At 37.7% G+C, this 15,429-nt stretch overlaps 1 protein-coding gene across 5 annotated transcripts in view; it reads left to right on the top strand.

Moving 5' to 3' along the window:
- Positions 1–15,429, top strand: part of HOOK3 (hook microtubule tethering protein 3) — a 129,041-nt gene that overhangs the window by 86,377 nt on the left and 27,235 nt on the right. For 4 of the 5 annotated variants that reach the window (XM_060136287.1, XM_060136286.1, XM_060136288.1 and 1 more), the window contains 5 exons: positions 525–607; positions 1,696–1,796; positions 3,043–3,147; positions 3,975–4,046; positions 6,663–6,799. In XM_060136287.1, the coding sequence (XP_059992270.1) occupies positions 525–607; positions 1,696–1,796; positions 3,043–3,147; positions 3,975–4,046; positions 6,663–6,799 (498 nt within the window). Of the gene's footprint in view, positions 1–524; positions 608–1,695; positions 1,797–3,042; positions 3,148–3,974; positions 4,047–6,662; positions 10,849–15,429 lie in introns of those variants that run through there. The other variant, XM_060136290.1, reaches the window with a different exon arrangement.

The raw sequence follows: 15,429 nt of genomic DNA, 5'->3' as shown, positions 1-15,429 counted from the left end.
CCTTTGTTAGTTTTGCCACTTTCTGAACTTCATATAAAAAAAATCATATAGTATTATCCTTTTGTGTCTGACTTTATTCAACATTATTCTATGATATCTCTCCACGTGGGTGCATGTACCATTAATTTATTCGTTTTTATTGGAGTGTACTGTTCTTTCTATTCTTATTTTAGGAGCTTCAATTTTTTTGCAAGAGTTTTGCATTATAAAACCTCAGCAAAGTTTTAAATTTAATGTTTACGATATCCTTATTCCTAGAAACAATAAAGATCATTAAGTTATTTCTAACCTCTTGTGCAGGTTTATATAAAAGAATGACTACTATTTCAAACTCTGAGATTTTTGTCTCTATTTTTTAGTCATTTAGAAAATAACGTTTATGTTGGATTAGTTTTTTCATCTTTGTTTCATAGCACTTGTGTGCTATGCTAGTGTATCCCATAAAGAAAGAATTTATATCTTTCATTTCAAGTGAAAAAATGCAGAACAGTGGTAGGTAAGAGTGTTAACATCTTTTGTTACAGAGAGAAGCTGCATGAGGCCAATAATGAGCTGCAGAAGAAGAGAGCCATCATCGAGGACCTTGAGCCGAGATTCAACAACAGCTGTGAGTTTTCCCAATTAGCGTAGTTTTCAGTTGGTTAGCGCTAGTGATGAGTTTAAATAAAATTTGGTTTTTTTAGAAATAGGCCCTATTATATTTTCTAGCAATTAAGGAATTTGCCCTGTTCACAGAAAGAGTATACACACACACACACACACACATAATCATCTTTACAGTACTTCTTAAATTTCTAATTTAGTTGTGAGTTTTTCCTTAACGATGGATGCTAATGCATATTTTATGAAATTTTTTTCACAGTGTCATTAAGTCAGCCAGACTTTTCCTTTGGTTGATATTTACACCCGTTTGTAGCTTGACTTTATCAATTCTTCTCTGTGGATGTGGGAGAAGGACACAGACTTTTACTTTTTTAGTATTGTAGTGAAATATACATAACATAAAAATGACCATTTTAACCATTTTTAAGTATTGGGTTGGCCAAAAAGTTCGTTCGGGTTTTTCCGTGAGTTGCGATGAAAATCCCGAACGAATTTTTTGGCCAGTCCATTGTATATAGTTCAGTGACATGTTAAGTACTTTCACACTGTTGTACAGCCATTGTCCATCTCCCGAACGTTTTCATCTTCCCAAACTGAAACTCTCTACCTGTTAACCACTTCCCTCCTCCCCTCTTCCCAGCCCCTGGTAGCCCTCTGTTCTGCTTTCTGTCCCTATGCACTTGACTCTTCTAGGTAATTCATATAAGTGGAATCATACAATATTTGTCCTTTTGTGTCCGGCTTCTTTCACTTCACATAATGGCTTTCATTTTCACTTAGTATAATGTCTCCATATTGTAACGTGTATCAGAATGGAGGCTGAATAATCAACTATTTGTGTAAATAGACCACATTTTGTTTATCCCTTCAGCCATCCATGAATACTTTTTAATTTGTGCACTTCCATAGTGTAGTTTTTGTTTATTTCTAAGAAAAGCTTTTTGTTTAAAAAAATTGTGAATTTAAAAAAATAAAATTATATATAAGTATAGACAAAACAGTCTCTCAAAGCTGTTTACTATTTTGTCAGTTGAAATATTTTCAAGTTGTTAGGTCTAAAAAATTTTTAATTTTTTACTGTCTCACCGATAGCCCTAAAAATTGAAGAATTACAAGAAGCTTTACGGAAGAAAGAAGAGGAAATGAAGCAAATGGAAGAAAGATATAAAAAATACTTAGAGAAAGCCAAAAGTGTAAGTGTGAGTCTGTGGGCCTCTCACTGCACTTTCTCATTGTGTTTCGCTGATGTTTCAAAATACAGTGCCTGAACGGTGACCTCTCACACAGAAGGACACGAGGAGTCTTTCGACAAAAAGAGCAAGAGGCCGTGATCAAAACAGGTCGCCCCAGCCCCAGGTTACTTACTCGTTACCAAGAGGGAATCACCCTTCTATGTAGGAAATGAGTGGCAGCCCCACCTTGCCTAATTATCAAAATCGGCTGTGCCTGGCGGGAGGGCCCGCCGCTGTCTCCAAATGAGCCTTGCTGTTGGCAGTGCTCAGGGCTTCTGGCCTAGCTCCAGTTCCCAGGGAAAAGGAGGTTACTGGAGCAAGTTAAGTAACACCTTCAGGAAGGCATCAGATAAATCCAGACTTTGGGATGAGAATCCACATTATGAAAGCAGAAATAGGCACTGGAGCATCATGGAACACCAGAAGCTGTTCTCCTGTAAAGGAGCCCAAAGGGACCTCCCTGCCAAATGCAGCGATCCTGGATTGGGGACACCTGTGGAAATGTGGATTTGGGCTGAATCGTGATGACTTATAGAGAGGTTCACTTTCTTACAGATGTTGTGGGAGGATGTCCTTAGTCTAAGGAGATGCGTGTTGAAGTGCTTGAGGGTCATGTGTCATGAGACAAAGGTGGCAGTGCTGCAGTTGGTCAATCCGGGTTAAAGGAAATGGGTTTTTATTGTTCTGCTCTTTCAAGTTTTCTATGGGGTTGATCATTTTTGATAGTAAAACTGCTGAGCCAAAAAGCAAAGACCCTTCCCAGAAGCCCTCTGGTGGGCCAGCTAGAATTGTGTCACCAGGCTGTGTGTAAACCCAGCGTCTGGCAAAGGAGAAGGACCACAGAGACAGGCTTGTGGACCACTGGGACCCGCTCCATCCTCGCACATCTGGTCAGAGGCAGAGGCCCCTGAACCAAGTCAGAGGAACGGAAAAGGGAAGATTGCTGTCAGTAGTGTCTGCTGTAGTGTGATTAATTTCAAGCCAGAATTACTTCTTATCACTGACTCTTTCACATAATTTTAAATTTTTATATAATTAAGAATTGTAACAACTGGATATCATTTTATACATTCAGATTTTAAAGTGTCCACGTAAGATAACTTTTGAGTCTCATAAGGTTTATCTTTTTTTTTAATGACTGCTTCCTTAGATATTACACTCCTTGGGTTTGAGACTTTTAAAGTTTTTCTTTTATTACTTTTTGCAGGTTATCCGTACTTTAGATCCTAAACAAAATCAAGGAGCAGCACCAGAAATACAAGCTCTTAAAAATCAGCTCCACGAACGGGATCGGCAATTCTATTCATTGGAGGTAGTTTACTGTAATATGATAAGACATTTGATTTTTAAATTTTCGATTCTAGAAGCCTTGCTGTGCACAGTGGTCCCTCAACATCCACGAGTCACAGTTACCAAAATCCATGGATGCGCAAGTCCCTCGTAGAAAGTAGTGAATGTGGTTATTTGCATAAAATCTAAGCCCATCATCCATGTGCTTTAAACCATCTCTAGATTACTTATAATACCTAATGCAATGTAAATGCTATGTAAATAGTTGCCTATGGGGACTTCCCTGGTGGCGCAGTGGTTAAGAATCCGCCTGCCAATGCAGGGGACACGGTTCGAGCCCTGGTCCGGGAAGATTCCCACATGCTGCAGAGCAACTAAGCCTGTGCACCACAACTACTGAACCTGCGCTCTAGAGCCCGCACGCCTAGACCCCGTACTCCACAACAAGAGAAGCCACCGCAATGAGAAGCCAACGCTCTGCAATGAAGAGTAGCCCTGGCTCGCCGCAACTAGAGAAAGCCCACGCATAGCAACGAAGACCCAACGCAGCCAAAAATAATTAATTAATTTTAAAAAAAGATATCCATACTTTAAAAAAAAATAGTTGTCTATGCGTGGCAAATTCAAGTTTTGGTTTTTGGAACTTCCTGGTTGTTTGTTTGTTTGGTTGTTTTTTTTTTTTTTTACCATTTTCGATCTGGGGTTGGTTGAATCCGTGGATGTGGAACCCATGGATATAGAGAGCTGACTGTAGAGTTGTGCCCGTGAACTTAGATAGTTTATTGTGAGTATTTTATTTATGTTGAATTGTTTTTCATCTTAACATGCTTACATGTGCTTGCTTTTTAGAAAGAATATGAGAAAACAAAGAGTCAAAGAGAGATGGAGGAGAAATATATTGTTAGTGCCTGGTACAATATGGTAAGAAAATAACACATCAAAACATATTACGAAATTCAGTGAATATGTATCATTTATTATGCTCCCTTTACTGTAGAATTAATTCTACCAAATGAATCTGAAAGTAATTACTGTCCTAACACACACTAACAAAACCCTAATGCTCATCTTAGGGCCAAACAACAGATACAGGAACCACCGTAAACGGGGCTAGAACATTGTGGACACATCATTATCCCTGTCCTAGAGGATAGAAAGATTTCTGTCTCTCAGGACCATTTTATTCTCGGGTGGTAGGGACTTTAATAATATCTAAACACAGATACGGTAGCTTTTGTTTTGTGGTACTATTTCAGTGCCTTTGCAGGAGCGGTACTTGTAATGAAAATAGTTTAACTGTCTCTCAGGTTTTGGTAAATGTTCACAGTCTTAGACCCTGAACAGCTGAAGGTTTTGAAATTGAATTTTACAACAAAAAATCTTAAACGTATTGCAGGGGAAAATAAATGCTTATCAGCATTTTGGGCTTCAGGAAGACTTTTCTGGATATGAAGAGCTATGGATTTTGAAGAATGCTGTACTTTTTCAATATTTTTTTTCTTAGACCTTTTCTTCTTTTTCTGCTTTGTTCTTCTTCCCAATAAGACCACTCCGCCTTTTCAAAGCGTTAGCTGCCTGAGATAGGAAGTTGGACCAGATTCCTTTCATCATACCCCTCTGACCCTGTAGTTGTGTTACTGGCACAGTACCGTTTTACAATTACAATTGTAAATTATACCATTTACCGTTATAATTGATGCTGTGTCTGAAAGGTTCATGTCCCAGGTCTCCTAATAATGTGATTTGAACTTTGTCAAAATTTCATACAGTTTTATGACATGTCCACATTTATATTTGCCTTGGTACTACATATTTAAGATTTTTATCACAATTTTAAAAAACAAAAAAGGAAATCATACTGGGTTTACATTACCATTACTGTTAACAAATATAGATTAATTGAAAATTAAAATGTAAAAAATAAGAAAAACCTGTGTTTAAGGAAGGTCTCTGGGAACTAGTCCTGACTTCACCCACATTGTTTTCTCTTCGTCCTCCTTCAAGGTTAATGTTAGCAATCTGGGAGCTCTGCCCCTCAGTCCGTATTATTGATTTCATATACCTGATTGATTTTTATGACTTCACATATTGTGTTTCTTATGGAACAAAACTGATTTATTCTGTGACGTGGTATGAAAGAAGAATCCTAGTTTTCAGCTCTGCGGAGAGTGAAGGAATAACTCCCAGTAGGATCACACAAGTTATGTTCAGATAGGGTAGCCGGTAACAGCTTCATACATACATTCAGAAAGTTCTGCATCCCAGACAACCGAACTGGAAGTGAGGATGGTGAGTGCTGGGAAAAGGTATTAAGTGTCTCAGGGAATGGCCTCATGATGGATCCTGAGATCTTGAAGGGGAGTCTAGAATTTGAATAAGTTGTTTAGAATATGAAAGTTAGAAAGGTATATTTTAAATAAAATATAATTGTTAATTTATGTAGCCAAATTAACAGATTTGTCCATTTTATTCAGATCCTTAAATGCTTTAATTCCAAACTGAGTAAAAAGCACATCCTGGGTTTTCTCGTGGGGAGAGTGGAGAATGTTGTGCATTGGGGTCTGTTTGAAACGCAGAGCCATGACCCCAGTTTCCTTGGAGCTGACGGGAGTTGGGAGGTTTGTCTTGCCTTCTGCCTTCTGTGCGGGTTTGCCCAGCGCCTCTGGCGCCTGCTCCGCCTCTCTCCCGGCTCTGTTTCTCCTCCTTCCCTGTTGCCGGCGTCCGCTTCCTCCCGTCATCTCGCTTCCAATCACCGGTGAGACAAAGCTGCCGCTCCCAGTTCTTCCTGCTTCTCTGGCCAGGGTTCTTCGCTAGCTTATTAAATGAGAACCGAAACCCTTTTTACCGGATCTACTCGGGGTCCTCACTGTTTACTCCTCCGCGTTTAGAGAGCGCCACAGGTTCTCCCTCCCGTTCAGGTGCCCTGGGCCCGGCAGGTGGGCTCGTCCCCCTTCTAAGCGGGTAGGCCTCCTTCTCCAGTCCTCGGGAAGGACCCCTGCGCTCCTTGGGCCCGCTGTGTGGGCCAGCCGTCAGGAACTTCCCTTAACAAGTGTGCCTGTGAAGAAAAGCAGCGTGGTGGTATGTATTATACCTGGTGTGACTTTCCACCCTAAGAAAGAACAAGTGCTTTTGTGGTTTTCTATTCTAACTAAACCCTCTGATTTCCATATCCCCACGTGAATCAACTGCTACCAATCAATTGCCCTTTTTTTCTTGGAAAATCACTTTATGCATTTGATTCGAAAGGGAAGTATGTATGATTGAGTATGGACGATGCATTCCAAAGATCCATCTCTATTATAATCTATTGTTTGGGTTATTGTAAATTCAGAAAATTCAGCCTTAATTTTTCCAAAAGATTTGTACCTAATTGTTGGAACTTAAATGTCTCTAAGATTTTAATCTATCATGAGCAGAGTGAACGTTCCTAATTGTGCCTTATGTCGTCAGGTAACAAATTCTGCGCGATGAAATTTTCTTTTGTGAGGGTGTGTTCCATTATTTTTTCACTGATTACTTTTTTTCCGTGTTACGTAGGGAATGACTCTGCATAAAAAGGCGGCAGAAGACAGACTTGCTAGTACAGGTTCGGGGCAGTCATTCCTGGCGAGGCAGAGACAAGCCACCAGCACGAGAAGGTCTTACCCGGGCCACGTCCAGCCAGCCACAGCAAGGTAGACAAGTCCTGCCATTAGAATAAAAAACACCCCGCATTCAAAGCATACTTCTGTTACATATAACATTTCAGGAAATTCAGCCAGCTTATATTTTGTCTGTATTTCATGTATTTAGTTGTTTTCCATTTGAGGACTTTCTCTCTTCTGTATCTATAATGTTTTAGTTTCTTGGTCCTTTATTTTGTAGTCCTTTTGGTTCCTTTTAATGTGCCAAAAAATTTTTAAATGCCCAATTAAAAGTGTTGTATATTAGTGTAGTACTTTTCTTTGTATGAAAATGTCCTTTCCCCAATGGTGTAGGCTTTGTAATGAATTAGATTTTCTGCCAATAATTGATATACAATTTATATTCTTTATTGTGTCTCTGTGTTACCATGCTTTCTAAGAATGTCTTTGTTTAAAGGGAATTAATCTTTTTATGATGTATTAATCTGTGTTTTCAATTGTTTTCCAAATGCACTTCAAATAACTTGCATACTTACTATGTAAAATGGTTGGCAAGTGCACTTTTTGCAAAGACATAAATACATTGGCAGAGGTGCTAATCAGATCTTACCTAAGGCACCTGATAGAACTATTTAGAGGGAAAAACTGAGTTTTCACATTGTTTTATAGGAAATTAAATCTGTCCAAAGATTTGGAAACTATTTTTAAAACATAAATAGAATTTCATTATTTCCTACTATCTTATTTGCTGGCAGAAGTGAATGCACTGGTTAGGTTATTTGGGGAGAAGTTACAGAAGAAAAAAAATCAGGCAGTGTGTTCATTTTTCTTCTTTTTTTGGAATATCACAGTAACTGAGGATCAGATTCTAGCAATGGGCTGACATTTCGTTGCAACTGCCCTCCACATATAAAAGTATATAAAAGATGTATTTTTTATATACTTATGAGTCATAGGTGGCCTTACCTTTGGGGTAATTTCCTTGTTGACTTGCACCTCATTTGTCTTACTTATTCCTTAACATAAAACCTGCTATTTCTCAATAATTCCTAATACTTAACATCTTAGTATCAGTCGTTAGGATCAATAAGTGACTTCTTGTGTCTGATGTTATGACAGGTGGCTGTCGTATTTTTTCTTAATTCTATGTACTAGTCTAAGAGTTTGCTACTGAGTAGATTCTCTTGGGTATTTGGTTGCCCCAAAGTGCTTACATTTGTTGACAGATTATAAACTATGTTTATTTACATTGATGAATGGCTGTCAAGTAATAATGATTGTAAAGCACTTTGACTATATAAGGTGCTATATAAATGCAAAATGTCATTCATTTAATCATGAAATGTCTCTGCCTAACTTTCCATATTGGCCCCAAATTATATTTCAGTTCCCCTCCAGCCTTTTTCTTGCACCATAGCCCAGAGCCCAGTAAAGCAAAAATTTACTGCAACTAGGTCGATTATTTGTTTTCGGTTTTGGATAGGTCACCTATTAAGAAGATTTTATTTCATATACTTGCTATTTAGAAGTTCAGGTTTCATTTAGTTTTGTGTATTAAATACAAATGAGTAACTTTAAATCAAGCTAAACATAATCAAGAATTTTCAGAAACTATATTCCAGTGTTTGATTTTAAATCCTTATTTCCTTTTTTTTATAAGAAATTGACCTAAACACTATTTTAGGTGTTTTCATTTGTCCTCAGAAACTGTACTTGAAGAAAGGTATTAGAATATACACAGAAATGACCCCATGCATTGTGCTAATTTTTTACATTAAGTACAGAAGTCTGAGCTCAGTGTGAGTGCTTCTGCCTGGTCAGAAGAAAAGCAGGAAGACTTAGTAGTAATGGAGAGAACCAGCGAGTGGAATGCATCGTGGGGTTTCAGGAGGGCAAGCAGACCTAATCAACATAGAAAGTTTTGACAATGAAAGATTAAAAATGATTTAAGATGGGTAACCCTCCCCCACCTCCACCCCTCCCTGTCCCTTTATTTCACAAATCAGAGTAAGGATCCAACAGTTTTAAAACAGGGCATGAACACTCACCTTGGTAAAATTAAAATTATTGGGAAGTATAGCTGCAAAATAAGATAGATGAAAATCAGAGTCCATGAGCTGTTTGTTAAATGGATTATATCCCATGAGAGGAGAGGTTTTAATTTTAGTTCTCTATTTACTGTCCCAGTCCTGATCTCCTACCCACCCCTCTGCTCAGATATGTTTCTCTAAATGGGAGAGGAAAGTGCCAAGCTTTTAGAAGGAAGTTTTCCGTCTTATTTTTGTTCAGCATGCCATTATTTTGGTGCTTACGTTCGTAAGTTTCACTCACCTTTACAGTATGTTTAAATTTTAGTATATTGCTTTCATTCCATAGCAGAAACTTTATTTCTAAACATTCTGTGATGTTTTCTTAAAAGTCAGGAATAGAACTTTGCTGTCCCAGTGAGGACCCCGTTTCCTTTGCTCAGCTTTGGACAGGATTTTTACATTTCTCTTTCTCTGGCGATGACGCTGGGCACACTGTGGAGTCAGCACAGAGTTAGTGCGCTAAGCTTGGGGTTGAGCCATCACCCCCTGTCTGAGTTCTTGTGAACAAAAAGCTTATTTTCTGTTTTCCCTCTAACCAGGGTGAGAAAATACAGAGTTAATAACTAAAGACTACAAAAGCATGAAATTTATATTCTGCAGTGTGTATTTAAGAAGTTTGTAAAGGGGAAAAAAAATCCAGCAAATATTATGCTTACCGCATCTTAAAAAGAGAGTACATAATACAGCTGTACGTATCTTTAAAAAACTTGCAAAAACCCGATCATACCTTTTTTAGTATTTGTCTGATTATTTAATAATAACCAAGAAAAAGAAGTACCAAAACAAAGGCTCCATTTTCTAAAATTGATCAGCATTGAATTATTTCTGTTTGATGGCCCAGCCTGGTAAAATTGGCTAATGAGATGATTCATTATAATAAGGATAATACTGTCTGCTGTTATTTTGCTACGGTCTTACTGCTTTGTCTGTATGATAAAAGCTCAGTTGTACAAACTTGAGCTAAATGTTTCCAGTCAGAAACATCAGCCCATATATATCAGCAGTCTTCAGCAAGGCATGAAAACCGGTGCTGTGCAAACAAACCAACAGTAAGTGATTGTGAGGGGAAGGGGGATTTAGGTTGAAGAAAAGGTACATTTTATTTTTGAGCTATTTTACTCACACTTCCTTTTCAACTGCAGTTTTATTTATTCATATCTAATGATATGAAATATTTTGTAGTGTCTCTTGCGCTCCGACAAGCATTCATCTTTTAAAGATAACACTGTGTTGAAAACTTGAAAATCTTTATTCTGATATAAGAATTTACTTGAAATAAAATTCTAAATTTTTGAATTTATCCCAGCTCCCTGCATTTAATCTCCAGTGATCCAGATCTCAGACTCCAGGAGTGTTACACTTTTCCCCAGTTGGAACACATGAGGTTTATCTGAAAAAGCATCCACAACCCACAGATAGTGTAAACCTAGTTAGTTTACAGCTACTGGGATAAGAACCTGTGATCCTAAAGGGAGAGGAAGGTGCTTGGCATCTTGCTTTTTGCTAGGGGCAGAATAACAACATGCTTCTTGTTGTCTGTTCATTCAACTATGGGAGCATGTTTTGACTTTTTATCCTTATATTACAAAGTGACTCTTTGCCTAGAAATGGCTGTTGAACTGATGCAGGATTGTACTCCTTAACAGTGAGCAGGAGTCCTACCCTTACAGGGTAGGAAGGACTGAACAGAACAAAATAAGATGGGATCTCAGAATCTTTGAAAATTACTTTAGCATGTTTTAAAATTTTTCCCTTTTTATATGTTAAAAGGGCTTTTCCGTTCAATAATGATAATCTCTTTTCCTATAGTCCCAACTGTCAAAATGGCAGCTTATTTTAGTAGATGTGCAACCCAGTTTCACTACATTTAGAAAGCAATTTCAGAGTTAATTCTTTGTAACTATAATGATTCGAATATTTTGTATCATGAAGTTTTTATATGAGGGAGGCCATTCTCAATGTATCTGTCATCCAGTTTTTTACTTTGTATAAAGCATATTTAAATAATAATTGGTATATGTTTATTTTATGGAAAAATTTGAAAATATTTTAGTGTCCAATTTAAGCAAGATAATTTTATTGTTCTAAAGTTGTGCAATAAATACTGTTTCTTTCTCAGAAGCCTAAAAAACATAAAATAATTTGCTACCGACACAGCTAATTTCTGCCCCTCCCCATCCCCCTAAATCACGGAAGTATCAATATTTATCTCCCTTTTTATAAAATGAAGGACAGCACAAATATGATGACATCCATCTCTTTTAAATCACTGATTATGTTCTTGGAAAATACGTACTCATAATTTTGTTTTTAAACAGCCTTTTATCAGTCCAATTCCCATGTATTTATAAATATAAAAACTTTAAAACTTATATTTAATGTTATCTTGAAGTATGCTTGAATTCTTCACACTGCACTTAAAATGATAGAGAAAGGGACATTAGTTTATTTGAGAAATAAGAGACCCGAAGCTAATTATGGCAAGTATATGAGTTTTAGCAGTTGTGGTCTATGGATGTTTCCTAACAATTCTATTTCAGCAATTACGTCTCTCTTCAGTATTTTTCTGCTTTCTAACATTTTCCAATAATATTCTGTGAGATAGGTTTGTATGCTGTATATAAGTGAACTTAGAAATCGGAAAGTAACCGAAGGCTGTCAAGGCAGATCCATTCTTAGTGAGTAGAATCGATTATCGGAAAAAGAAGAGGCCTAATTTTGAACAAATATCCAGGCAGATAGAAGTGCTAACACTATTAAACCTATACTTGTCTTAACAAATGTTCCTAAGGTAATAGTTCACATAAAATCTCCTGATTTTATTACATGATCATTCAATAAAAAAGAGCAGACAAAAAATAATTTATATTCTAATTGTCCTTCCCTTCAGTGGACATTAACTGGGCACACAGTATTAACTGTACATGTTTATGAGTGGAGGGGAAAGCATCTATTTTCATTTTGAAACTGTTAACCCATTACTAAATCTAAGATAGTGATTTAAAGCCATGAGGATAGGATGATCTGATGAGATGGGAAGAAATCTGTGGTGGCTGAAACTCACTACCAACTTCCTAGCAGTTATCTAGGTCCGCTGCTGTGTCTGGTTTGCAAACCATGTCTCCCTTAATTATACGTAGTAGCCCCACAGAAAATTTTGTTTAAAATGAAGACAAGGGCTTCCCTGGTGGCGCAGTGGTTGAGAATCTGCCTGCTAATGCAGGGGACACGGGTTCGAGCCCTGGTCTGGGAGGATCCCACATGCCACGGAGCACCTGGGCCCGTGAGCCACAACTACTGAGCCTGCGCGTCTGGAGCCTGTGCTCCGCAACAAGAGAGGCCGCGATAGGCCCGTGCACCGCGATGAAGAGTGGCCCCCGCTTGCCACAACTAGAGATAGCCCTCGCACAGAAACGAAGACCCAACACAGCAAAAATAAATAAATTAATTAATAAACTCCTACCCCCAACATCTTCTTTAAAAAAATGAAGACAAGAGTAGACTTAATATGTGTGTGTGTGTGTGTGTGTGTGTATTCAAGGAGAGCCTTTATATACCTAATACATCACTGTGTGTGTGTGTGTGTGTGTGTGTGTGTATTCAAGGAGAGCCTTTATATACCTAATACATCACTGCCAGGCTCTGAATTAGATGTTTAGGGTCTGCAGATGAAATCATCAGAGAAGGTGTCCGTACCCTCAAAATTTAAGGACAATGGGGCTATCAAATATCCTAAATTATATTGACTCAGAGCTTAAAAGAATAATTAAATATCACGAGAAGAGCCATCTCAAAGTGAGAAAAAGAAAATTAGCAAAGCATGCTGAGGCTTTAATGTGTGTGGGAGACTTCTGCGCAGGCACCGTTGCCTTAGAGATCTCTAAATTGACAAAGGAAAATAATTTGATTAGCATTGATATTGTAAAAGTTATAAAAGGAACTCATGTTTATTCTCGGTGTATTTGTCAACCTATGGACAGTGATTACTGTATATACAACCTATAGGGTGTTTATTTTATAGATGTCACTATTAGAGATGAATGTCTTAATATTATTTACTACTTCTAGTCACTTATGTATTATTTATACTTTACTGCAAGATTCACAGCACTTTACTAATATTAGATAATTATTTTCCTTCTACCTTTCTGTGGCATTTTCTACTTACATCTTTTCCACTGGGGATCTTCTCCTTATTTTGGAACACTCACTAAGAAAAATGTAAAAGATTGCCCAAATAAATAGGCTATGTACTGTTCCTGAAATGTTTAAAGTCAGATCTGAAGTTCTAAGTCTAGAACTCTCTTTGAAGCTGGGTTAGGGCTACTAGGCATGAATTACATTTTATATTTCACATTAATAAGACTCATAAGTTAGTACTCGTGAAGCCAAGTTCTCTCAAATGCAGACACACTTAAAACTTTTTGTTGAAAACAAAAGTTGCATTAATACAAAGTAAACAGTCTTCTGGTTAATCAGAAGATGCTCTTACCTGCCATTTACCTGTCTCCTAAAATACAAATCTGCAAACTGTCCTTCACTTTCATAGTTTCTTCAACATTGCATGTACTCAAACACAGGAGAAACAAAGCCAGGTTCCAGGAGCTGTGAAGTCCAAGAATCTGGAAAATGGTGGGGGTGAGGTGATGGGAAAAGGCAGACACTAACAAGGGCAGGATGCTACAAAAATAGTCTGAGTTCTACTATAACGTATGCTTTATGAACTTGGCCGTTTTCTTAAGTTCAAATATAGCAGAGTTTTCAGCTGATTCTTTTAAGAGATGCTTTGAGGAGTCAGGACTCCTCCGCTTGTACTTGAGTATATCTGTATTCCAACCCTAGTCAAAAGAGAGTGAGATATTTGTTGTTACATAAACACTGACACAGATGATTGCTGCCAAAGAATAGGGAGATTTGCTCATAAGAACTTTCTCTTAAAGTTTTTTATTTTGCGTTTCTGGATGAGAGAAATGCTTTTATGGTGTGAAAAGTTTCTGTAGTGCTTTCTTCTGCGTTACCCTCTGCTCTGCTGGTATGCTTGGCGTGGGCAGGTCACCTAGAAGAGAGAAGCACAAATAGAGAAGGCTAGACTCTGACCTTTGAGGGAAGAGCCACTTTCATCCTCCCCGAGTAAAAAAATAAAAATGAAACACACCTGTACACACACACACACACACACACACACACACACACACACAGTCACACTCACACACAAGGACGAAATGGTAAGTGGGTAAGTCACCTTCTAAATGTCTTTAACATCCGTTGGCTGCTTGTTAATCTAGTTAAGAGTAGATTCTAGACCTGCGTTGTCCAATTCACTTGCCAGTTCACAGCCACATGTGCTAATTTAAATTAAGTAAAGTGAAGAATTCAGTTCCCCAATCCGCCAGCCACATTTCAAGTGCTCAGAAGCCACCCGTGGAAAGTGTGTTACCATTTTGGACAGCACAGATATAGAACATTTCCATCTTTGCAGAAAATGCTTTTGACAGTGCTGTGGTGCCCAAAGAGAGAATAAGGACAAAATAAAGATATTCAGTTGACTTATGATACTCTTGGATTTTACCGGCATCGTTAAAGAAAGCTATTTTTCTTATAAAAATTAATACCAGCCCTTTTTAAAGACCCTGGAAAAATCAAAACCCCATTCTTTGAAACTAGTTTTCAATGTATTTTTTAAACAGATTCTTAGCACTTTACTTTTTAAGTGATATTATTAAATAACTTCATAGATCATAACTTAGTATCTTCAGGTTTTCTCCTTTTTTAAGTAGTCTTTTAAAATTGATGATACATAGTTTCTAACATTTATCCAGCAGAAACTGATGAATGCTTAACTTACTTACAAGTAAAAGTTGATAAACATCATATTCCTCTGTTTTGTTACCTTTAAATCTTTCTATTCTGTTACTTTTTTTTTTTTTGCGGTACGCGGGCCTCTCACTGTTGTGGCCTCTCCTATTGCGGAGCACAGGCTCCGGACGCACAGGCTCAGCGGCCATGGCTCACGGGCCCAGCCTCTCCGCGGCATGTGGGAATCTTCCCAGAACGGGGCACGAACCCGTGTCCCCTGCATCGGCAGGTGGACTCTCAACCACTGCGCCACCAGGGAAGCCCTATTCTCTTACTTTTAAATCTGTATAGATCTAAGGAGAGTTGCCAACAGTTTTTTTTGTTTCTGCCCCTAAAATCACATTTGATCATCTTCTACCTTAAAGGTTTATCAAGATCCAAAGTTTCTTTGATTTTCTTCATAGTTTCTTGCTCTTAATTACTTAGATTATGAATCAAATTAAGTTTAATGTATGAAGCAAATATTTTATTCCAGCAACTTAATGAAACATTTTTTTAAGATTTATTAATTGACTTGGCCTATTACTAAAGTGCTTAACATAACTAAAAGGATCTACACAAATGCATCTTTGAATCTTTTAATGAATGTAAGAGACTAATCATAACTCTTTGGAGTCAGCTTGGTACTTAGTGAAAACTATCCCGTTAGGAAGTCAGATGCTTTCCTCTTCGTTTTTAAATTTTTTAATCAAGCAGCAGACTTGATCCAGTAGTGTCAAATTCCAAGCAAATATA

This window comes from Lagenorhynchus albirostris, chromosome 21, assembly GCF_949774975.1.
Source record: "Lagenorhynchus albirostris chromosome 21, mLagAlb1.1, whole genome shotgun sequence".
In the NCBI taxonomy this organism is placed as follows: domain Eukaryota; kingdom Metazoa; phylum Chordata; class Mammalia; order Artiodactyla; family Delphinidae; genus Lagenorhynchus; species Lagenorhynchus albirostris.
The sequence above is the reverse complement of the archived record's forward strand: the minus strand, read 5'-3'. Positions and strand labels throughout refer to the sequence as shown.